The 26,996-nt window shown below is 35.5% G+C and overlaps 1 protein-coding gene and 1 long non-coding RNA gene across 2 annotated transcripts; one reads left to right on the top strand and one right to left on the bottom strand.

The window, feature by feature from the left end:
• The first annotated feature begins 1,131 nt into the window (after positions 1–1,131).
• LOC104588788 (uncharacterized) lies at positions 1,132–8,580 on the top strand. Its single transcript, XR_733849.3, has 2 exons — positions 1,132–1,696; positions 8,210–8,580. It is a non-coding gene; the product is annotated as an uncharacterized LOC104588788 (long non-coding RNA).
• Positions 8,581–21,419: 12,839 nt separating this feature from the next.
• On the bottom strand, positions 21,420–23,414 carry LOC104588789 (tyrosine decarboxylase-like). Its single transcript, XM_010246869.3, has one exon. The coding sequence runs from the start codon at positions 23,220–23,222 to the stop codon at positions 21,669–21,671; it is 1,554 nt and encodes a 517-aa protein (XP_010245171.1). The 5' UTR covers positions 23,223–23,414; the 3' UTR covers positions 21,420–21,668.
• Positions 23,415–26,996: the final 3,582 nt, after the last annotated feature.

Raw genomic sequence — 26,996 nt, 5'->3', positions numbered from 1 at the left:
CTGATGATCAAAGCAGTTTGGTGTTCGGATTGATTTTTAAAACCTTGTCTGAAATAGTAAAGATTCTTGGATTCAAAGGGTTCTTGTGTGTCATCCTTAGAATTTTTTTAATATTACACACAAGAAAAGGGTATTATGGTAACTTTGCAATTATAATGTCCTCAATCTTCATACTTAATGGGCTTAACAACTGGCAAAATCTTGAGGAAAAGCCATCAATAATGACCTTCAACACATAATAAGTTGGAATGAAGAGGATATTGGTTTTTTAGTATTCAGGTTGGTAGTTTCTTGGAATCTAGATCTATGTTGCACACAACTTCAACATGCCATATAGGAGTTTGCAAAAAAAAAAAAAAAATCCATACAGGGATTAAGGGGTCGAGATAGAGTAGGGAGCATCCCTACCCTAAATAATTTGGAGCTTGGATTTCCTGCCCACAACGATCCTACCAATCGGACGCTATAGCTGTATATTGGTAACATCTTCAAGGTGTGTCAACGGTATTCGAAAATCTAATTTTGAATTTGATATTCGATATAATCGAATCGAATTCGAATAATTCAAATATCTAACCAGTCGAATTCGGATATTCTATTCTCACTGAATACTTACTCGGATTCGAATTTGGATATGACCTGATTTGATTCGATAAATATTCGAATTCGATCGATTATTTAATTCTTATATATAATATATTAAATATTTTATATAATTTATATATAATAATTAAGTTATATAAATAATTTATATATTTTATATCAATAGAATATTTATTTTATATATTTACTAATTATCTAAAATAATTAATTAGTCGAATCGAATATTCGAATATTTAATCGGATTCGAATTCAGATATTGCCTGATCTGATTCGAATTCAATCCGTTTACACCCCTAACATCTTCCATGTTTATATGTTACCACTCTCATGGGAGATGTTCTCAATATACAATTGTAGTGTCTTGTACGTAGGATCATTGTGGGAAGGAGATTCTAATTTATTAATAGTCTATTTGGTTGCTCAGAATTAGATGGGATGGGAATAATCTTTAAAGAATATTCTTATTTTCAATTTTCATGTGCTTATTTTGAAAAAAAAAAACTGGGATGGGACTAGAAAGGAGTTCAAATCAGCCCCCCACAAGACTGTCCCCATTCCAATTATTATCATTGTGAGGGGGGCAGTTTCGTGAGGGGCTGATTTGGTCTCCCCAGAGTAACGGGATCTGCTCCTCACGAATGGGCATCTTAGGGAAACATCGACCGTGAAACATCTCTCATGAATAATAATTAATAAGTATGGAAGATGTTCTAAATGCATGATCGGATGTGCGTGTGAGGCGCGAGGTGTGAAAAGCAGATCCGGTCTTTATGTGGTGTGACCCCACTTCCTCTCACATGCCGTCCAACAGTCTTCTCGCCAATGCCAATCTCCGGCCATTTCTTTCGATCAGATTTGCAATCCTCTTGCGATTTACATCCACTTTTATACCATTTTAGTTCCCATTCGAATCTCACCGTCCTCTACTTCTATGCTAGTCCAAACCAATCTCCATTGCCAGAAAACATCTGAACTGCCATTCAACGTGTTCATTTAAACATTGGAGCTCTAGATCTGGCTTCCAGCGTTTGCCTCATCCAGATCTGGTGTTTTACTGATACCAAAATGTTCCAGTCTCTACCGACTTGTTCTGGTATGACGTCTCTCGTTTTTCTACCATTAAAGGATAGATGGGCTTTGTCTCATGGTACAAATTTAGGTCTGTTATAGATTTGTTGTTTTATTTTTTATTTTCAGTTCCAGCATTTTATTATGTCATAATACTTGATCTTAGATCTACATTTTTTTTTTCATTTTTTGGTGTGTTTCAAGTCATCTCAAGGCAACCCACGCAAGGGATTTTCAGGCTTAGGTACTGAGATCTATTTAGAAGCATATGGATTTTGTTTCAGTGAATGAGATCTATTTAGTCATTTGGTAGGTTGTGTCAGTTTTTTTAGGATTTTTGGAGTGCTTGTAGGACTGATCAAGGGGTTTCTTTGGAATCAAGGGGTTTATTTCACTCTCCTCATCCCTAGATTTGACAACAATCTCATCAGTTTATTTGACATCTATTTCTACTTAATTGTCATCTAAGAAGAGTGAAAACATTTTCTGGAGTTCAACAAGTTAGATTAAGATAGGAGCTTAGGTGAACATTTAGTTAGACCTCTGGGGGGGGGGGGTTGATTTCTCAGAGAGTGAAATTATCTTTTTGGTGGGCTTTTGATCTCTCAGGTGAATATTTAGTTTTCTCTATGGTAACTAGTTTGATTATCTCTTAGAAGTACTAATTTTGAAGAATCAGTACAATGTTCTTGAGGTATCTCTGGTGATTCTATTATATATAGTTTCAATCTTCTGCTCTGTTATTGGTTTGTCTTTTCCATTATAAACTTGTGATTTGATGACTTGGGTTTTGTTTATTGTTTAAATATTGGTGTTTCTTCCATTTTGTGGTATATTATTTTCCTTTCTGCAGGTTAATTTTTCTCATCTGTGTTTCCTATGCTTGAATAATAGTGAGAATGCCAACCACCATTTCCCATCTTGTTCTTACATAATTGCAATATAGAACTGAATTTCCCTCCGGAGCCTCTTGGTTGTTGCCTAATGACATAGAATTTCTAAAATGAATAGAATTTCTGGAGCCTCTTGAATGGCTTCATCTTTATTAAGTTCCCTTGAGTCTGAAATGAATAAAATTTTTGAAATTTAAAACTTTGATCACTCTGCAAAACTAATATCTTTTAAGACAATTATAAACTATACATGACTTGACTCTCAAGAAAAACAAGCTGCCTGAACATGGAGCCATTCAAGCTGAACAGAAGCCCAAATTTGGTCCAATCTGTAGCCCATAATTAGACCCAATACGTGGCGCCCCAACTGAGATCTGATATGCATTCAGGTCCATGATTAAGAAAATGGGTTGGTCAGCAGGTCCGTGATTCAAGGGGCTTTTAAAACAAAATAGACTTGTTTTTGCTTCAAACCAGAATTAAAGAACACATTTTATATTTTAATTTGAGACAAAACACATTTCTATGTTTTTTTAGAAACAATTCATTTTCAAGCAAGTTGGTTTAATTTGTTTTTGAAGCTCACAAAAACAATTCACTTTGAAAAATATCCTCTTAGTTCTCCAGTTATTATTTGAACATTTTTAAAGTAGGGTGATCTAGTGTCATTGTTGTATTTGGTAGGTACATGTATTATTGAAAACCAATAGAATTTCTGAAATGGGTAACTAACGTACCAACTGCTTAATAAGACAATTATAAACCAGCTTATCTTAAGACAAGTGTGAAATCAAATTCAGAATAATCCATTTTCTTTCCTTACCTCAAGTAACAAGTCACCAATATGTCAATGTTGCAAAGAACTAAAAACTCCTTGTGCCGACCTTTAATACAAGAAGAAATTCCACAAAGTGAAGCTTACAAGCCTTGGCCCTCAACTTTTAATAGGTGGGTGTCAAGGGTAGTGATGATCAACCAAACCTGATTGTGATTTCAAGCTTTGTCCAAAGGGAGTACAAGGTTGCATGCTGCTATATCCCCAAGTGTCATACTTGAAGAAAAGCTTATGGTTATGGGCTTTAAACATTTTCAGCAAAGGGGGACACAAACCACTCAAAAAACAGAGAAATTACACCAAATGACCAAACACATGTCAACATAGAAAGAGAAAACCTATCAGTTTGGCTATCAACAGCATAAAATGGAGTTATTTTATATTGCTGAGCTTTTTTTTTTCCAGCTCAGATCCTAATTAAATGAGACAAAAGCCTATAAGTCAAGGGAAGAACAAACTACAAACGTAACTTTTTTTATCAACTATTCAAGGTTTAGATATATGAGTTTATGAGAAACGATTAAAAAACTACTGAGCTTATAAGAGCTCTGCAATCATGTTTATTAGAATGGGACAAGCTGAAACATTATTATTACTCATCTTTGTTGATTTGAAGTTTAAAAATATTGGCATAATAGATAGATTCTAAAAAACAAATGCAATATAATGAAGTGAATATCTGTTTATTAATGTGGTTAGTAATGATGTTACTGATGGTTGTTTAAAGCACATCACCCTGAAATTCTAGAATGCACACCCAAAATAGTGTACCTTGACATTTGGAATTATCCTATTCTCTATCTCTAAAGGCCATATGTATTTTCTCTAGAATAGTGTTAGCCATATTGGTTTACAGTTATATGTTTATTGAAGTAGAAAAGAGAGCAAACAGCCTCAAAGTTTTAGTTTTAACCTAGTGAGCTAGCTTTATTGCGACCAGGTCAAGAAGTCAAGAGGACAAGATCATCAAAAAAGATAAAGCACTAAACATAATTCTTTGAAAATTCATTGTGTTCAAAGGCGGATCAGGAATATATTTCACGTGGACAGAGTGTAATGCTCAAGTGTATAGGTTTAACGGAGCTATTTTTTGCTTGTATAGCACCTATGAAGAGGCAGTATTTCAGTTGCAATAGTACCAGTGCAATATGTATCCAATACCCCAACACCCAATAGTTGGAAACACCTTTAGGATCCATGTAAAGAATACCGACACAGAGGTGAAGGCATCAAAAGAACCCCATTCGCAACCACTAGTAGTTCTTATGTTGGTAGTCAGTTTGATGGTTATGTCGATCTTATACTTGTTTAAATGATGGTTGCAAATATTTGGTTGTTACGAACCTAGTAAACCAACTGAGGACATTTGTGTTTGATGGAATTGTTATGTTAACTATTACAGGTAGGCTATTGTCTTTAATACATACGAGTTATTAATTGTCCCATATCAACATGACACGTGGCAATGTTCAAATACTATTATGCCATTGTCATTCCAAAAACAAGTCTTGTGTTGTCGAATCGGAGATTACATGCATCATTCGTTAATATGGAATGAATCCAACCATCCTACAAAATTTTCTCAACAACGAGACACTAGGAAGCCGATTTAGTAGGATAATTGGTCTCAACAACCAACACAGTTGGCAGAATTGAGAAAATAAATTTTCCCTTCTCATCCCATCGGACCCATCCTTTCCCATCCCATCCCATCAAATCTCATCCTTTCTTGGCAACCAAACGGTCCATAAAGGAATTAAATACACCAATATTAAACAAGACTTCAAATATCGATGCACACACAATACATGGCATATGGTATCCATTTCCAAGAGGTGGAATAAAAGAATTCACATTTGATTCCATTTGCACCTCTCCACATCAATTGTAGAGTGCACTATCTATATGAATTTTTGTGCAAGTTATAAGTGTTAAATTTAATAACATAATATTAACTTATATCTTTCCCCTTGTACACATGAATAACATGCCTCCTTTTATTCTACTTTCTCGCACACGTGTATATTTATTTTTAAATGAAATCATTAAAAATATAATAAGGCAAAATTAAAATCCTCATGAGTCTTCATTGTCTTTCATAAAATCCATTTTACTCTCTAATAAGACCATAAACCATTCTTCTCTCTCTCTCTCTCTCTCTCTCTCCTTAATAGTCAATGTTTGTAACATCTCCCCTCCCCATTAAATCCCTCTTTTCCTCTTAAATCTCTTTTAGTCCCTTTTGTCTATCTAATAAAGTAGTCGTGTAGATTAAATGGATTGGGTTAGTTTTAGGGTTAATCTAAATATGAACCCTAGCAACTAATGTCAAAATCCAAGTTTTCTCACCAGTAAATGGGATGAACCAATTTTCTTCTTATATAAAGGTCTAAAGAGACCGCTTCTCCTTGCTATGGGTTATTGGGTTTTTCTATTTACATCGGTATTTGGTATTTATCGGGAAATTTTAATTTAGTTATTTTTAGTGGTTTCATAAACTAATTTTCATGTTTTTGGTGATTTAATTTCGTGAAAGTTAATTTAAAAAAATAATTTACTGAAATTTTTTATATTTTCAGTAATTAATTATTCATAAATTCAGAAATTTTTGAAATTTTGAAAAAATTTTTCATGTAAGTTCAGAAATTTATTCATATCAATATTTGTACTAAGGATTTTTAAAATATTAAAGTTTTTCTTTCTATTTTTATTTTTCTGTTGTGCAAACAATATATATATATATATATATATTATTAATTTAGTTAGTTTTAAACATCCATGCTGAAGTGTCAATTTGTTAGTTGGTAAGGTCTCCTGCTACTTGTAGCAAAGACTTCGGATCAAATTCAGTTTGCACTAGGGTTGGGGGGCTTTATGAGTTTGGGGGATGACCTCCCGGTTATTTGGTTACATGATTTTTTTGTTAGTAATCTCTATTAATTGTCTACTGACTAAAAGATTTTTAAGAGTTTTTTTTCCTTGCAGACTATTTTATTTCTCTCTTTTATTCGAAGCTTTAGGTTCTAAACTTTTAGATGGTTTGAAAAAAAAAATCCTTTCAAGAAGTATATATGTAAGACTACTTTAAAATATTTGAATATAAATCCCTCTAATGTTGATTTCAATTAACCCCTCTAAACACTATTATATTCGTAGGATTTGTTTCAAATGTTTGAATATAAATATATTTCTTAATTTTATTGTTTCATGTGTTAATTCATGAAACTTTTTTTTTTTTTGCTGCAAGTGTTAATTCATGAAACTTAGTTCATTTATTTTGGACCATTTCCTACTTTACTTTGAAAAAAACAAGAACATTAACTTATCAAGAGAAGAAAAAACAAGAACATTTTTAATGTGTTTCTAGGACCTCTTAGCTTTCCAGCCTTTTCTTTCATTTAAATATTTTGTTTTATGCATATTTTCTTCATCTTATTGTTAAATTAACTATATTTATTATTTTCCAATTAAATTTTGTGTATTGATTATATTAGATTGTGATGATATGTTTACCACATGGTAGCATATATATGGGCTACCTGCATATGAATCTTTTTCATCATGAGATGTTCTTTTTGGTCTTAAAATGAGATTCTTTTTTTCTTTTTTTTTTTTCTTTTTATAAATGAATTGAGACTAAAGGTGTTGAGAGGGGATTTTGGATTCTTTCCTTCCAACATATTGGGGTTTAATTGTTTTAAGCGGAATTCATTTTGGTTTTTTGAAAAAAAAAACTTTTATGACTTCTCGTTTTATTTTTATTTTAGAAATGATGTTGAAGTATCAATTTCATAGGTGACACAATTTCGTTGGGATTTTTATAATTGTCCATAGATAGGCTCTTATTTTTATTTTAGTAAGCTTTATTAAGGGCTGACATCTTGATATCACAAGATAGGCTTATATGGTCAAATTGAAACTTTTAAACTTGCATATTCCTGTTTTGTCCATCCATTCGCTATAGCCAAATGCAATGTTTTTCTATGAAGCATCAGATTGGGAACCCACTTGCTAAGCCCATTGGATTTTACTTTGGGCCTAAATTTCTTTCATCAGTGGCTGGGCATGGGTTTGGTGGTTTGATCGTTTCCTTAGACAGCCCAGTAATCTCACTTGTGGCATCTTACTTTGGAGCTCAAAAGGAGTCTTCATTCATTCCTCTATTGACATCTCATGCATTATTTATGGAAATTAAAACTTTGTGCACTTCGTGATTTATTCAAAATATTTAAAAAAAAAAACACCTCTTGAGAGATATTCCTACACATGGAATGGTTCAAGAGCAGGGAACACTACAACATCTTATGATGCCTGAATTTAGCGCTGTTTGCATTCTATATATTTATATGTACTCTTTCCAAATTGAGCCTTGGACTGTATTTGGTTGTAATGCAAATAAAGTTGCAATGATTTGAGTGTAAATTCTGATCTAATTTTGTTTCAAATTTTAGCTTGTTTTGTTTGACTGTAGTACAAATAAAGTAAATTAAGATATGAATAAACAGAATTAATAAAGTAAAACCCAAAACAAAATTAAGCAAAAATTTGCATTTTCTTTTTCATTTGTCTCCCATACATTTGTACTAATGCAAATAAAATTACACTGCAACCAAACGCAGCCTTAGGCTCAGTTTGGAAGGAATACAAATACAAATTTGTACTCCCATACATTTGATTATTTGCCTACCATCACTAGGCAAGGGAACAATGATAATGTCATCATCCTTCTATTTGGTTATTGTTTTTACTTTCTTCACATTAAAATATTAAATTGTTCTTTTTTCTTTTTCACTTTGGAAATCTTTCGCAGGTGATAGGGCAAGTCATCTGACAATCAATCTTCACTTGAATACAGATCAACAAGCAAAAAAAAAAAAAGTCCTCCCCAGTTCTTTCCTTTGTTATTAATTCTAGGGAGAACGACGGTTCAGCCCAGAGTCAGAATTTTTAGGCCCAGAGTATAGTTGGGGTAGGCGTCAGTTCGGAATTGGTGTCAATTCACGAGCGGGCATTGGTGTATAGAATGGGCGTATTTGACATTTTGAATTTTTATAAATCTGCAGTAGAATTCAGAAATCTGAAATGGGCTTGTCCGTATTTTTCCGTTAATTCTATTATTATTGGGAAATGTACATTTACTATATTAAAATCTAAAAGTCATGCTTCTAAATCCTTTGCTAATTTTGATTTGGTTGTGTAGGGAAAAATAATCTCTCATTTTTTTCTTCATTGGGTAACAGAGATATTATCATAATTGCTTTAAGTTTTTTGTTCTTTAGGCTCAGTTTGGAAGGAGTATAAATACAAATATGTAGAGTGAAAAACCTTGTATTTTGTATGTATTTGCACCGTACATGTTTTGCATTTGTACTCTTTCCAAACTGAGCATTAATTTTATTAAATATTTCATTTTAATTCTTTCGTGTTCATCTCTGTTCATTGCATGGGTTCTCTGCTAATACATTCTCATTTCTATCCATAAAACATATACTTAATTTCATATACTTAAATGATTTTTTTGAAGCAATAAATGATTAAATTATATATTGAAGTACAATGGAATACCTTGACAATAACTATTTTTAAAATTTTTATGCGACAAGACAAGAATCCTTTTATCTACTTAATATTAAAAAAAAAAGGTAGAAGATACTAACAATTTCTCCCCTATACCCTTTCCTTTACATTTGGAGTTTTAGACCATCATAGCAGACCAAACAACTCAATTTAAATTGACATTTAATTTATGTTTATCAAACTTACTTGTTACTTCTGTGTAAGTTGCCATCTATTCTTTTGGATGGATTAGGTTGGGTGGAATTTATATAGTAGAAATGCAAACAACTTAGGCTGTGTTTGGTTGCTGTGCAATTTTATTTGCACTAGTATAAATGCACGGGAGTGCAAATGTAAAAAATGCACATTCTTGTTTAATTCTATTTTAGATTTTATTTTATTTTGCTTCATGTCTTAATTAATTTTATTTGTACTGCAATCAAACAAAATAAACTAAAATTTGAAACAAAATGGATCAGAATTTACACTCAAATCATTTATACTTTCATGGTTTTGCATCAGTGCAAATTTATTTGCATTGCAACCAAACACAGCATTAGGCTTCATTTTTTGCACCATACATATTTGTATTTGCACTCTTCCCTTTGTTTAGGGTGTGAATTTCATTTGCACGGTGTAAATGCATGAAGGTGCAAATAATTTGTGTAAATTCTGAGGTTTTATTTTAACAAAAACCTCCTCTGTAATAAGGACTTTAAAGTTACAAAATTACCGTAATTACTATTTGTTAGGAAATCTTTTAATATAATCAAAATGTCAGATTAGCCCCTTTATACTTCACTCAATCATCATGAGTTTACAAAATTAAATTACTTTACTCTTTAATTTGACCCAGGGAAATTTTTTAATTAAGTATTTTAGTAAATTTCCATCTAAATTGATAAACATAAGGGTAAAATGGATATTTTCAAAAGCATTAATGCATTAGTCAAATTTTTCTAGCTGGGACAATGATAGAGCGAGGTAAATGTACGATTTTTCAAAACTATAGGAGAGGTTTTTGTTAAAATGAAACTTTATGAAAGGTTTTTATAATTGTTAGAAACCTCGAGGGTGGTTTTTATATTTTACCCTAATATTTATTGCCAAGCCGACAGGATTATAGGCCCGTTGAGGGGGTATTCGGCATCGTGTTCATCTCCACGAGATGAACACTCGTCCTGCTGGCTGTGCACTGGTTCCGTCCACACCCCAATTTCTCATCCATGGCAAAATCTCGTGGTTAGGGTCCGTCTACACTCAATTTTTGATCCCCTATTTCACACTTTCCCTGAAAGGCTTAAAACCCTATTGTCTGTTTCACATTTTAATATTTATGTCAATAAAGTATTAATTATTTTACTTATTTTTTATTTTTTTTTGTAAATTTTAATACTTTTATCAATAAAATAATATTTTTAAATATTTAAAAAATATATTTTTTAAATTTTAATTATTTTACTATTGTTTTTATAAAAAAATTAATATTTATTGGTTAATATTAATTCATTGATGCATTTTCCAATATATTTATCATATAAAATGCAAAAATTAGATATCTATGGTTAAATGTATAGATTAAGGTTTTCAAACCGTTATGGTTAGACCATTCGGCCCGGGAACCGTCCAGGCAAGCGGTTCCGTTTTACCCCAAACTCGGTTTTTGTCCAAAAATCGTTGAAAAAGTCAACAACCCATTGACCCAAGCGTTCAAACCGTCGACTCGTTGACCCGTTCAACGGTCTTTTATTGTTTTTTATATTTAATTAATTAATTTGTTTGTCAGAACAGGTCGTTCGTTTGAATCAGATGGTCGGACCATCGACCCTAAACCAGTGGTCCGAATGGTTCCGTTTCTGGGTCGTTTTAAAAAACGTTGGTGTAGATCATTCATAAATGTATATGAGATACATTGAATAAAAATGTGTGGTGTGGACTGGTTTACATCACACCTACACTATGGGTATAGACTAATATAATCCACACAATTTGTCCAAAATTCAGAACAATTGTGAATTGTGATATAGTATGAATTGATCTCTACCACATAATGTGGTGTGGACCAGTCCACACCCACCAATTTCTTATCTACACTACATAACATCCCTTGAATGAATTTGGACCAGCCCAATTAAGTTTTAAGTCTAGCCAAAACCTGACACATGAGTAGATGAGCTGGTGTCAGTCCTTTATTTTATTTTAATTTTGTGAGCAGTAATTCCTTTAATTAAGATCACTGAGAACTCTATCTCCTTGAATCGCTTTCTCCAGTGGTTTGGGTGACAAACCGGTTAATAAACCCATATATCCCGCCTCAAGTTCTGCTCCCCTGCAAGTATGGCTAGTTCTTATGGTCAGCCTTGGATTTTGGGTCAGCTCTAGGTTTGAAATTCCCCCCGGGCGTTGAGTACCCAAATATACTAATAATAATAATAATAATAATAATAATAATAATAATAATAATAATAATAATAAAATCATACCAATCTAAGAGGGTAAATTATTTGGAAGCTGAGTACCCAACCCTGTGGAGAGTAGACCTATGCCAGTATATTTTTTCAAGTCTTTTGCAATTAAATCCCACTTCTTTCCATAATTAGGTGCATGCCTACTGAAAGGCTTAGTTTGGAAAGAGTACAAATGCGCAAATTTTATACAAAATATAAGGTTTTGCATTTGTACTCCTTGCAAACTAAGCTTAATGACTCGTCCACTCAGGCACTCGATTATCCCATCGGGGTTGCTTTTCCCTGGTAGGTATCATTATTTTAATTATATAAACATGGTTCAAAGTATTGAAACACTTGATCTTGATACTTATTTTACTTATTTTTAATTTTTTAGCTTCATACTTTATAAATATATCATGATTATTATAATTTAAAACTATTAATAAATCTGGTTTTATGTATTTCACATATATGACCCTTAAAATAACTGATGCGTATAACAATTATGTATTAATCCGTTGCGATATTTTGAATTATGATTATAAAGAACAATTTGACAGAGTATGGATCACCTACATTTAGACACTTTATATTAAGGTCTTGTTCGTTTTTCAAAAGGCCATTTGCCTGGGTAAGTGCACTTATACAATAAATGTTACGTAACACTTACCCATGTTCTTTTGATTCCTATATAAATAATATAATATCTTTTTATCCATAAAAAATCAATATTAAAATAGACGAGTTTGTCCCATTTTGTTTTATAAATTTTCCCTAAGTGGGAAAGTTATTTAACCACCTGAGAAATGAATAAATTTTATCCAGATAAATGAAATTAACTTTACCCGAATAAATGGGTAAACTGTAAAGTTGGCCAATGGATATCACTTTCCCATTAACCAGTTTACCCCTCTTATTTACTAGAAAACGAATGGGGCCTAAGGCATGTACTACCCAAAAAAACAAAATAAAACCTTTCCTTCCTACCCAAAAAACAAATAAAAAGAAAAGAAGCAATGAATTGAAAGCATGCTCCCAGTAATCAGATTGAAATATTAATGGAGCCAAAAACATTTGTTATCCACATTCATGTGGTCTCTTGGACTCCAGACTGGTTTCTGAGTCTCATGAGCAAAGAGATTGGTGTGGATGAAAGCAACATAAATGAGTTCAAAAATAATCTGAAGCCTCAGTTTGGAAGGAATACAAATGTAAATATTTAGAGTGCAAAACTTTGCATTTTGTATTTATTATGTATGTATTTGTACTCTTTCCAAACTGAGCCGAAATGATAATGCAGGAAGGATGAATAATTAATCACCCTGGTAAGGAAGCTTCCATGAAGTTAGACTAACAAGGCCATCAACAATCAGCTGGATTCAATGTATTGCATTTTTTTTTCTTTCTTTTGAAGGGCTACACAATGGGGTTAATCCATCCCCAACTCAGGTGCAGGCGGGATTCGATCATAAGTCTCCACTACGACTAACAAGAACCAACCAGCTGAGTAGAACCTTGCAATTCAATGGATTGCATTAATTTAGGATGTCCCCATGTGGGACTATAGAAATCAAATTGTCTAGAACTCAATATACGGATATAGAATTAGCTTAGGAAAGGAAACCATCCAAGCTAAGACAGATCAAGCTGTTTGGCTAACTACATGCATTAACCTTGAGCATGGCCTCAGTTCAGGGGCTGATGTCTAGTAGACAGAGAAACTAAACTTTCACGTTAAGAAATTAATAACTCAATGACCCAGATTAGTAGCTGATATCTTACCCAACAGCGGATATAACTAAATTTTTAATTGGTGGATGTTTCTTTAAGATAGATGTTAGTCTGCTTGATTGGTTAGAGATCAAATATTCCAAATTTGCTAGTTACCTATATATAGTTTGTATCCAGATTTGCTAGTTACCTATCTATTTTATTAGTTATTAATTTTTTATTTATAATTAATTATTAATTATTATTTTAAATTTTATAAATTATTTTATATGAAATAGTACAAATTGAGCTCAAAATTATCAAATAGTCTATTCTAGGAGTAAAATAGTAAAATCAAGGAATTTCAGATGTTAAAGGTTTGATCCAACACAGAAGGTTTAGTATTCAGAGCCTCTAAAAAGTAGAAAAGCATTTATGCCTCTTTTCAGATTTCAGACACTTTTAATATCTTTTTAACTTTTCAAACTTAAGATTTCAGATTTAAAAAAACGCCACCTTAAACTTGTTTGGATTGGTCAGCCTTGGATTTTGGGTCAGCTCTAGGTTTGAAATTTTGCGGGTCGGTATGGGTTACCCCCCCCCCCCCCCCCCCCCCCAGGATTTGGAAAGTGTATATTCAACTAGTTAATAATAATAATAACAACAACAGCAACGACAATAACAATAATACCAATCCCAAATCCAACTAGATTCCAGCCCATAAAGAATTTTCAGGAGTGCATTAGGATTAAGAGTTGGAGAATTTATCAACTTGAGTTGGATTAGGCTTGGAGTCTGGATCACCTGCCAACAAAAGATGTTCCAACACTGTACAAGCATGATTTGACATCACACATAACCGGGTCCCATTTTAAGATGTTGGAACATGCATGTATTTATTGGCAAGAGATCCCAAATTTAGAAGAGAAAGAGAGATCTAAAAACAACATATATTTACATGACATATTTGAAATGCAATTATTTGTTGATGATTTGGACTGAGAGAGAGAGATTGAAATTCAAAACGTTCATTAGTCGGCCCGCAATTAAGTTTTGGGCCCAAAGTTAAATGAAGGATGATTCGGCCTCAATTATTCGTTGTTGATTTTGGTCCACAGATATAAATGCAGAATGGCTCGTCGATTTGGACTCAATTCCTTCGTCACTCTTTTCTCATGCCTCATTGCCTCTCAATTAAGAGAGAGAGAGCATTAGTTCATAAAGATGCTTTAATGGAACAATCAATTCTAGTTAGACGTGGACCAACTCCATCCAAATCTTCAGGTGATATAAGAGAAAGACAAACTCCTTCACTACATTCACCAATAGTTTCCTCACAGCACATTGCTGCCCCATATTGGGAATAATTTCCATTATACTATGTTTGGTTTGAAGGAAAAAATAGGGAAAGGAAGGGAAAGTTAAGAAAACCTTTACAAACCTTGTATAGGTATCCCTTCCTTTCCCCACTTTTTTCTTCAAACCAAACATAGCCTTGATGATAACGTACAAGTATAGGAAATGTTTTCAATGTACAATTGAAATATGCTATAAGGTTGGTGTGAGGAACACCCTGTGGAGAGAAGATCCATGCCAGTATCATTTTTTCAGGTCTTTTGCAATTAAATCCCACTTCTTTCCATAATTAGGTGCATGCCTACTTAAGGCTTATTTTGGAAGGAGTACAAATGCAAATACATACAAAATAATACAAAATATAAGGTTTTGCATTTGTACTCCTTGCAAACTAAGCCTAATGACTCGTCCACTTAGGCACTCGATTATCCCAGCGGGGTGGCTTTTTCCCCGGTAGGTAGCATTATTTTAATTATATAAGCATGATTCAAAGTATTGATACACTCGATCTTGATACTTATTTTACTTTTTTTTTTAATTTTTCAGCTTCATACTTTATAAATATATCATGATTATTATAATGACTCGTCCACTCAGGCACTCGATTATCCCAACGGGGTGGCTTTTTCCCCGGTAGGTAGCATTATTTTAATTATATAAGCATGATTCAAAGTATTGATACACTCGATCTTGATACTTATTTTACTTTTTTTTTAATTTTTCAGCTTCATACTTTATAAATATATCATGATTATTATAATTTAAATTTGGTTTTATGTATTTCACATATATGACCCTTAAAATAACTAATGCATATAACCATTATGTATTAATCTGTTGCGATATTTTGAATTACGATTATAAAAAACAATTTGATAGAGTCTGGATCACCTACACTTAGACACTTTATATTAAGGCCTTGTTCGTTTTTCAAAAGGTCATTTGCTTGGGTAAGTGCACTTACACAATAAATGTTTCCTAGCTAGGTAATTAAGTTCACTTATCTATGTTCTTTTGATTCCTAGATAAATAATATAATGTATTTTTTATCCATAAAAAGTCAATGTTAAAATGGATAAACTTGTCCCATTGTATTTTATAAATTCCCCCCCCCCAGGTGGAAAAGTTATTTATCCACCTGAGAAATGGGTAAAATTTATCCAGATAAATGAAACTAACTTTACCCAAATAAATGGGCAAACTATAAAGTTGTTCAATGGATATCACTTTCCCATTAACCAATTTACCCCTCTTATTTACTAGAAAACTAATGGGGCCTAAGGCATGTACTAACTGAAAAAACAAAATAGAACCTTTCCTTCCTACCTAAAAACAAATAAAAAGAAAACAAGCAATGAATTGAAAGCATGCTCCCAGTAATCAGATTGAAATATTAAGGCTCAGTTTGGAAAGAGTACAAATGCAAATATGTACAGGGTAAATACATACAAAATAATATAAAATATAAGGTTTTGCACTCTACACTGCATTTATACTCCTCCCAAACTAAGCCTAATGGATCCAAAAACATTTGTTATCTACATTCATGTGGTCTCTTGGACTCCAGACTGGTTTATGAGGCTCATGAGTGATGAGATTGGAGTGGACAAAAGCAATATAAATGAGTTCAAAAATAATCTAAGGCTCAGTTTGGAAGGAGTACAAATGCAAATATGTAGAGTGCAAAACCTTGCATTTTGTATTATTTTGTATGTATTTGTATTTGTACTCTTTCCAAACTGAGCCAAAATGATAATGTAGGAAGGTTGAATAATTAATCCGCCCTGGTAAGAAAACTTCTATGAAGTTAGACTAGCCAGGCCATCAACACTCAGCTGGATTCAATGGATTGCATTTTTTTTTATTTTTTTGATATCTTTTAAAGGGCTACACAATGGGGTTAGCCCATCCCCAACCCAGGTGCAGACGGGATTCGATCGTAAGTCTCCGCTACGACCGGCAGGAAACCTTACCAAGCAGCTGGTTGGTTCAATGGATTGCATTAGTTTAGGACATCCCCATCTGGGACTATAGAGATTAGATTGTCTAGAACTCAATATACGGATATAGAATTAGCTTAGGAAAGAAAACCATCTAAGCTAAGACAGATCAAGCTGTTTGACTAACTACATGCATTAACCTTGAGCATGGCCCCAGTTCAGGGGCTGATGTCTAGTAGACATATGACTGATGTTTTATTTTACTTTTTCATTTCATAAGAATTATGGGATGGGATCCATCATCCCAAAGTTTTAAACCTTTTAAAATGTGCATATATGAATGTATCCATGCGTACCTAGATGCATTGATGAGAATACAGAAGTATCACACCGATATTTTTAATCCTTGAGCATGTAAAGTTGTAAAATCTTGACCCACACAACATATCTCTAATTAATTAATAGAGCTGTTTGAACTTCAGAGTTTCAATTTTTATTGAAAATTATTCAAAAACACATACACAAACACACAGCTTCCTCTCTCACAAAACCAAAATCCCAACCCTATTCCCCACAATGGAAAAAAGATGCTTTTGTTCCCTCTCGGAAGACATGCCTGGAGCTGGAGGCCACCTTTTTATCCATGCACTCTTTTAACTGCAAGCAATCTTGAATGATGTTCCTAAGATTCCAAAGAGCAGGTGTACGACTCTTTGGGCACAAGATTATTAGCTTTGAGTCCCCTTCAATGATCACCCTTGAGTCTCTAAAGTTGAGAGCCAGATTGTGAGTCTCCCACGCTGCCTAGGCCTATGCGTTGTTAATAGATAAATGCCTAAAGAATATGCCTTGTAATCTATAATTTCCCCTAAGTGGTTTCTAGCAACTGAGCACGTATTATTACTTCTACGGGAAGCATCGAAATTTATCTTAATCACAACCCTCTTCTAGTGGGGTCCAAGTTATATTCTTCCAATTCTTTTCACTCGACTCTAGGTTAGTGTTTTTAGCTAAATCACATTATTTAGCATAACCCCTAGTGGCTCTCTCGATTATTATTGGGGAGGCAATGAGTTATTTGAGAAACATTTATTATTTCTATTCTTTCACATCTGCCATAAGAGGTGGGCACATCTTTCTTTCATCTTTGCGTTATTCTTAACATCTTCCTCATGGATTTTGCACCACCATCCTTTTTTATTGTTGATGAAGTCCTGGGGACTCACAATATTACTGTTTACAACCATCCAATTTGTTGTGCGTTCATACAATTTCTAAATATGTGATTTGCATCATCTTCTTCACCACAGAAGCTACATTCCCCATGAATTTTGATGATACCATTAAATTGATTACTGTTTTATGATACCAATTGATTGGTTATACGATTTTCAGATATCATGTCTTCTTGTATCATAGTCGAACCCTTTTTATGGTATTTTCTAATAATTTGCATGAGAATAGAATGCACTAGTTTTGATTTTATATCTATCTATCTATGTATCTATTATATTAATACACTGCATAAGAAATATTGGTTGAAGGAGAAAAACTATTAAAGAAATGTAGGTGGCTCCAATTAATTGCCTCCTCTCTTAGTATTGTCAGACATGGATATACAAAGCCATTTCATCACTGGCTCATGGGTCAAACGGTCCAACCATCCAATTTAATCATTTAGTCCATTCCATCATAGATTAAAAAGAATAACATATAACTTTGGACCATCTTTCTATTTTATATCAAAATAAGCTTAAAATAATTTATAATATAAGTTAGAAGAGGTTCCAATATATGTAATAATAATAACCTTTAATAACCGGGCATCTCACTCTCCCATGCATAATAATACTATAATTATAACTTCTGTAATCTGTAGAGTTAGAAAACTTAGACGGTAAGACCACTCTCAACCCTTGTAAATATTCACAAATCAATACCTGAAAAATGGAAAAAATTAGGAAGATTACTTGTAACTTGTAAGAGAATTTTATTAACTAATTAATCAAAGAGTACATTCTATTGAAATTTTCTAATTAAGCATTTACTGTTGGAAAGAGAAATAACTCAACGTGAATGTGGTTCATCTGGTTTTGGTGCAGATCTAATATATATTAGACGTTAGTATAACTTAAATACTAATTTTATCACGGAATGGAAGATCAATGCATCCACTCCCGATATTGGGAACAAGAAAATATTCCAATGTACAACCTGTGGGTAGGGATATGAGAACAATTCGTAGACAAGAGCTCTAAACTGGGTCAGTTGGGAGGGTTCAAATTTTTCATTCAACTGCTTTGGAGAAACCACTAAAGGAGTTTTCAGCCCAAAACCCTATTTAGATAGCTAATTTGGACCATTTTCATGGTTTTCACCAAACCCCTAGCTTTATAGCTTATGGGCTGTCAAGGTTGTTAGGAGGGAAGCTGCTGCCTGAAACCCCTCTCATCATGTCCCAAACAGACGCTTTTGTCTTTCTATTTTGTGCCCATTTGATAGGGTGGAAGGTTGATAGATTCAGAAGGTGTTTGGAACTGTGGGTGTTTATTGAGTAAACGCTGCCACACAAGCGTCCCATTAACAAAGGCCTCATTATGCACATCTGTATGTATTATTGTTTGTAATTCTATGCACTTCTCTCGTTTCACGAAACTTCATTTTGGAACTTCTCCCAACACGTAGGTGTTTATTGGCACCTTATTAATGTGGTACCTAATAACTCCTGTGTCATAAATGCTCATAGTTGATAGTTAATGATTTGAAGGAATGTCTTTTTTAGACTGCTTTAATAATTTATTGGGGTTCTAGCAATAAGGGCAAAAAGGATAAGGGCAACTTTTTGCCCTGAATATCAATAAAAGATAATATTTTTATAAAATAACAAAAATAGGGTAATTTTTTTTGAAAAATACTAAGGAAGGGCAATGATACTATTCATTGTCTTTCTGCCCTTCCTCTAGTGATGGAGGCCGGAATTCCCTTTCTGTACTGGTGAAGGAAAACCGAAACACGAACATGGTTGTCTCTCCATTGTGCCACGAATACGAACACAAAGACGAAAAATGAAAGACGAATACAGCGGTTGTCTCCGCCTTGAAACCCTTACTGGAGCGGTTCATGATGAATACAACGGTTTCAAGGAGGTCCTTGCCGCTGCTCCAGTTCTGCTGACGAGGTTCAGGATGAATGCAGCGGTTCCGCTGCTCCAGGGTTTAGTAAGGGTTTGAAGCTCAAACGGGTAAGATCGTTTAACTGGTCGAGGGTGCTGTGCATTAATGAGGAACACATGTGATTACATTGTTTTGGACGGCTCTGCGGTTGGCTCCGATTTGATTGTGAGGTTCAGGATGAATACAGACACAGAGGAAGACAATGAACAGTATCATTGCCCTTCTTTGATATTTCTCCCTATTTTTGTTTTCTTTTATATAAAAATATTATCTTTTATTGATATTCAGGGCAAAAAGTTGCCCTTATCTGCAAGCCAGCACAAAACATTTGAACCAGCTTTCAGTTCAGCTCAACCTTCCCAAGATTGGCTGTATCAAACCCAACTCCGAATCTCTGCATAAAAAGTAATAATAGTCTTAGCGATTTATGTTATGTGGTTTTAAAGCCCAACTTAGGCCCGTTTGGGAATGCCAAATCTCAACTTGATTGAGCTGCTTAGGACTAGGAGAGGTCACTAAACGAAGCTCCAAATAGAAAGCCCCCTTTTTTTTTCTTTTCCTTTTTCCTGAAGGACAACAAATCTGAGTTTTCGAGATTTCCACTTATATGGGAAAGCCATTATTGCATGGGCATGAACACCCTTGCAGCTCTCATTATTATTATTTCCATCAACTCCTCAAAACATAATAATAAAAGCTTGTTGCTCTTATTAATTATTGCAATGACTCATTTTGTCTTGAAAATAAATGTTCCTCTTTAAATTAACTATTTTTTTTAGAAAGATTTGAATGTTAAAAAGACAATAATGAAAATTAGTTCTATATGAAAATGTCAACATAATAAACTCATTTAAGTTTGAGCTCTCTCCACTGGCCTCAAATAATAAAGGAGCTATCTCTTTCCAACTTTCCATTCCAACCTTGTATTGAGAACATCTCCTAATGACAAATACGGAAAATGTTCTCAATGCACGTTGAGATGTGCATGTGGGGCATTTGTGGGGTGCATTCTGTGAGGTGCAGATGTGAATTCCAAAACCAGACAAACAACATTTATGAAAGGAGAAAAGTTTATCCTTTCCTTAGAATCTTCTGAAAAGAGGCATAAAAATGTCCAAAATACCCATGCAGTTATTTTTGACCAAAATGTTTATTTTACAAATTTTCTCTTCATATGAATAGCCAGTACTAACCCTTCCAACTTCTTTTCTGAAATTGATTTATTTTTCAAATTCGCCCTTCATATCATCAGCCGCTTATCAAAGGTAAAGATGCAACTTTAATTCTCTATTTTTTGTTGTTTATAAAGTTTTTATTTTTTATTTTTATATAAAAACCAACCTCAATAATAATTATATGGGTATTTTGGACATTTTCATACCTCTTGTTAGAGGATTGTAACAAAAGTGGCTTACATGCAAATGTGTCAAAAAGTGGAGGGGAGGTGATTGCAATTAACTAAGAGTAAATTAAGTATAGGCTGCATATATAGCACGGTATTAAGTTGAATTCTTCTCTACACTTCATGGTTTGCTGGTTTGCAGGAGGTCACTCTGATCAAGAAATTGCAGAAACAGAGAAAAATTAATAATCTTTTCTGGGTGGTCCTATATATTAGCAAATTTGCTTATATTCGACAGATGCTCAACAAATCGCTAGGGAGAGAAGAGATACAAATAGAAAGAAGATCAGCAAAGAAAGAAAGACGATGCGTCAACCGGTCAGCAGCCTGATTCGGCTTGATCTTGAAGGAGACGGAGGAGTTAATTAATTACAGATTACAGTTTGATAGAAAGAAACCCAAAGAAAAAAGACAAATAGAGAGATAGAGAGAATTCTTAAGAAAAATAATTATAAATAACATTTTTAATAATATTTACTGCGTACATTACATACAAATTCAACGTAGATTTAACAGATTCAAAATTTTCAAGAAAAAATAATAATCAAGTAAAAAATAATCAACCCAGGGAATTGTTTTTTTTTTTCTCTTTTATTCATTTTTTGGGTCTTATTGATTCTCTCGTCAACTTGGATCGAATCCTCATCTGCAACAACAAGTACGGCGGCCGCCTTAACAGTTACTACGCTTGAAGAATGGTGTCGGCATGGTCCTGCACCACCTTCCATGCCAAATTTACATGGCGGTCCTCGGTGAGGGTTGCACCGACGGCGAACCTGATCATGTACATGCCTCCGACGACGGCATGGGTCATGTAGATGCGGCCAGCTGCGTTGATGGACTCCAGCAACTTACGGTTGAGTTCGTTTGCACGTTCCAAATCGGCTGCCTTGTGGTCATGGTGATAAGCAGAGTTGCCGTTAGCGTACACCTTCTGCTCCTCCGCCGGTGGAAGGAGGCGGAAGCAGACCATGGCAAAGTTCCTAGGTACCACAATCTCAAACCTCTTGTCCATGGCCACGAGGCCTTCAAATTGCTTAGCCATTTTCACGTGGGTCCTGAGGAAATTTCTCAGGTTGGCCACACCATAGCTACGAAGAACCATCCAGAGCTTCATGGATCGGAACCGACGACTGAGTGCTATTTGCCAGTCTTTGTAATCAATTACTTGCCTTGATTCAGTAGCTTTGTTTCTCAAGTACTCAGGACTGGTTGAGAGGGCCTTAACGAGAGAGCTTGGGTCCTTGACCCAAAGGCAGCAGCAATCCAGTGTAGTGAAGAACCATTTGTGTGCATTGAAGCTGAACGAGTCTGCATTCTCCACCCCATCAATGAAGTGCCTGAACTCTGGGCAAATACATGCACTCCCGGCGTAAGCAGCGTCGATGTGAACCCATATTCCGTACTCCTTGGCCACCTCACATAGTGGACCGATGGGGTCGACGGCTGTGGATGATGTAGTACCCACGGTGGCACAAAGAAACAATGGGATGAGCCCAGCCTCTATATCGGCAACAATTGTCGATCGAAAGGAATCGGGAGACAGCCCGAATGCGGTGGCCTTGCTGGTTGCAATGGCGCGGAAGTTCTTTGGGTGGATCCCTGCGATCTGGGCAGCTTTTTGCAGGGCACAATGAGTTTGATCCGACGCATAAACAACCAACCTCCCAATGTTCTCTCTACCAATCCTATTCAACACTCTATCTCTAGCAGCTGTAACTGTACACAAGATGGCTTCACAGGTTGTCCCCTGTAAAACACCACCACCATTGCCGGAGAAGAGGAAAGACTTGGGGAGCTTAAGCATCTTCCCAAGCCAATCCATGACGATGCTTTCGAGCTCAGTGGCAGCAGGCGAAGACATCCAATTGAACCCAACGACGTTGAATCCGGTGCTAAGCATTTCCCCGAGGAAACCAGCTATGCTGCCGCTGGAAGGGAAATAAGCAAAATAGTTGGGACTCTGCCAGTGTGTTATGCCGGGGATAATTTCTTTCTGCACGTCTTGCAGAATTGTTTCAATGGGTTCGGGGTTATACGGAGCCGATTCCGGCAAGCGTTTACGAAGGTAACCAGGTTCGACTTGGCTACGAACCGGGTACTTCTCAATATCTCGATAGTAATCAGCAAGGAAGTCGATGATCATGTGGCCTTGCCTCCTGAATTCCTCCGGGTCTAGAGGGTTCAAGCCAAAAGCTGAGTTGTTCTCAAGAACGTCGGCGTGGAGGCTGCCCATGCTGGAGATGGAGATGGAGATGGAGATGGAGATGGAGATGGAGATGAAGATGAAGATGAAGTGGGTTTGTTTAGACGAGGTCTGAAAGTTTTTCCGGCGAGGAAGCTAGAGAAGCAGAAGCAGAAGAAGAGGTAGGTGGTGAGTAGGTAGAAGTGTTTTTGTTTATCACTTCTTCTGACGAGGAAAAACGAAAGGGTGGAGGGGGGTTTAAATAGGAGCAGTGGAGGTCTAAATGAGGCACGAGCGAGCTTTCTGGGTTGGAGGTCGTGGACCCATCTCGGCCAACCCAATCAATAGATTGGAGATTGACCACCTTCACCACACACATCTATCTTGGAGTTGTGAAAACAGTTGGGTTGGTGAAAGGGTCTCACATTGTTTAATTTTCTTTGGCAATTAGTCAAATAATTGGAAATGCTATCTACTGCCTTGGACGACGCGCTTCCTCTTATTCTCTTAACCTCAAAACCTGAAAAGTAAAATATATATTATTAATTAAAACTGCAGGACAAAGTTAAAAGCACGGTCACAAGGATTAATACTCACATTTATAATTGATAAGCCTACAAATATGCAAATGGGTATCACTGCAATTGATAGATTATAAAAATGAAGGGTAGAGATTGAAGTATATTTTTGCTGTATATTATATTGTTTGGTAGATACATTGTCAACACTGTTGATTATAATACATATATACGGTTAATTAACATTACCACGTGGGTATCAACTTTTGATCCACTACTTCCCACTTTTTTTTCTTTTTTTGTCTCAACGGCAATGTGAACCACCTAATGTTTTAAGTTTACTAGGTCAAGTCAATGAGATACGCTGCGGCCGAAAATGGAGCAACGCTAGTCATCTTAATAATTATTTTAATTACAATTGGTAGGTGGTGGTTGGTTCCTTGGTCTTTATTCTAAATGGGTATACTATCTTCTCTACCTTATTTGTTTTAACAAACGTTTGTGTTTCTATAGAGTCTTCCTATATAGACCTAGTATGTTAATCGATGTCATTTCCATCAATAAAAGAGAAAATGAAAAAAAAAAGAGAAAATGAAAAATATATGCAATGTTTTAAAAAACGTAGAACCGGAATCACGTTGGTCATCGGCTTTTGGTTCGTGATTTGATTGTCCGATTAGAATGAATTGTTAGATAGTGTATGCCCTTAACTCCAATCAGAATAATGTACATTATGACATTTAATGTAAATGAATAAAGTACATATTTGATTCATGTTATCATGGTGTGTTTTTGTGTAATACCCTTAAACTGGACACATATGAGGACTCATGTTAGTTTAAAATCTTCACAGCCATTGGATAGATCTAGGGAGATTTATCTTGCCAAGGCTGACACTGATGTGCTGCCAAGTTGGTTGGGGTGGCTTGTCTCAGCTGCCAAGGTGACACCTGAGGTACATGCAATATGGGTTTTCTTGAAACCCTGAACTGAACCAAAATTCCAGTATTGCCCTGGACCTTAGAGATAGATGGGCAAAATTGGAATGTTACACCTGACCCCTAGACTCGATTATGACGCTACACTAGGTGTCAGATTGGGCTGTCTTTGATGTGCCAATCAGTGAGATCCTTAGAGGGGGTCAAAACCTGTGTATGTTGGAACAGTCCGAGAATTCATCTGAGCGGGTGATCATAGTGACAGGATCAACCATTTTGTTGGACAAAGTGAATGATCGGGGATGCTCTCTCTGATGGAAACCTAAACTGCCAGTAGTTGATTTCAACCATTGAAATTTGTTTTTGCAAAATATATTTATATAAAGATATACATATATATTATGATTTCAAAATGTTTGCAAAAGGTTTTAATTCCCATGATCCATGTGAGTAGAGAGTGCAACACTGTTCCTTGCAGCCGATGGAGAGGTCCTCTCTTGTCGGTGGGCCGGGCCGGGCTTTTACTCTTCATTAATGGTTAGGCCTGAGCCCGAGCCCGGCCTGACTAACGGGTCTACAACTTGGGCCCGAGCCCGGCCTTGATAAAAAGTCCGAAGCCCGAGCCCAAGCCCGAAGCCCGACCTAATAAAAAAATTAGAATTTTTCCCTATTCAATAATCAATATAAATTAGAATTTATTTACATTAAAAAAAGAATATAAATTCAAAATTTATTTATATTAAAAAAGAATATAAAGAAGGGAAAAAGAATGTGGAGAAGAAGGGTTCGACTAGAAAAATAAGGGAAAGAGGTGAAAAAAAGAGGGGTATTCGACTAGGGTTTTTATGTTTAATTATAGGTCGGGTCGGGCTCGGGCCGGGCTATTTTGGCAAATCCCGAGCTCGGCTCGAATTTATTATGGGCCGGGCTTTTTGGCCTGAGGTTAAGCCCGCGGGCCCATATACCTATTCAAGCCCGTCCAGGGCTGGGCCGGTCCGTCGGGCCATCCGACCCATGAACAGGTCTACTTGTCGGGCAGTGTTTGATCATTATGGGCTGAGAGGTTAAGTGTAAGACCATTGAGGGTAATACTTGATGGACTAATCTTGCATCTGCCCACAGTCCTTGGATTTTCATAAGGTGGCTAGACCCAAAGACCATTTAGTGTAAATGTTGGGCCCGTTAAGAGCCCATGGTGGTGGACTCGGGGGTTCATTGTCTCCTACAGTGAATTCAGCCAGGCCTTGTAATAAAGGCTGGGTTGAAGCCATGTGGCTGATGTGTAGATCAATGTTTGGGTCCCATGCCATACAAGGATAGCCAACTGGGCAGCAGGTTAAGAGGTTAAGTGAGCACATAGACTTAATGGGCCTAAAGCCCATTCGAACTGGCTTAGTAAGATTAATTAAATAGGGGACGATTATGGGATTTGGATCAGCTGATAGGATAAGGGATTATCCCTATCCACTCAAAGAGTCCAGATCCAAATAAAGATTTGGATCAGGAAACTCTTAATTGGATTATGATGGCTGATCTTTATCTACAGATAAGATAAGGGATTATCCTTATCTCTTAAAGAAAGTCCAGATCCAAATAAAAGATTTGGATTAGGAAACTCCTAATGAGATTAGGAGATCCTCTCTTTAAGGCTATAAATAGAAGAGCAGGGTGAACCTCCAAAACATCACTCACAGTTTGCTAAATTACAGAGAGAGACAACACAGTTTGACTGCACTTGTCTTCTGCTCTTGTCTTTCTTGCTCTTGCCGCCCTACCCAGTTCGATCTCCACCATTGGGAGTGATCAAGAACGTTTCTTAATATTGCCTTTTGCTAGAAGAGGCAATTTGAAGTCGTGCTAACCAGCCTTCCATCATATTCTTATTGAAGAATTCGATTCTTGCTAAAGAACCGTCCTATTGATTCTGCTTCACATCGCACCATTGTCACAAGTGACTCCTTCACCGTGCCATCAAGCACCTATCGTCGTGCCATCAGAGTGCCTACAGCGTGCCTTCATGGTGTCATCATGTGTGTCATGGGTGGGCTATGTATGTATCTTGTAAGGGGGGACCACCAATGGCGTTATTGTAATTACTTAGTATGATTTTTCACTCTTTTGATGTTTTCTTATGTCACTCCCCCAAAAGCTTAACGTATTCTTTGAGGGGAGGTAGGTAGTCGAGTGTGTAAAGGTTAAGCACGGGATCCTCTCAACACTGAACTGTGTGCTTGTGCTTACCATCAATCAATGCAATACAAGTAGTCTTTTGACTAATTTGTGTGCCTTCTTGTTGCCTTTTGTGTGTTGTTGCATGCATTCGTAGGCTTTCTCAACCCCATCGAGCACCGCACGGGGTCTCGTTGAAT

Source organism: Nelumbo nucifera, chromosome 3 (genome assembly GCF_055504915.1).
Source record: "Nelumbo nucifera cultivar China Antique chromosome 3, China Antique-T2T, whole genome shotgun sequence".
Classification (NCBI taxonomy): Eukaryota; Viridiplantae; Streptophyta; class Magnoliopsida; order Proteales; family Nelumbonaceae; genus Nelumbo; species Nelumbo nucifera.
The sequence above is the reverse complement of the archived record's forward strand: the minus strand, read 5'-3'. Positions and strand labels throughout refer to the sequence as shown.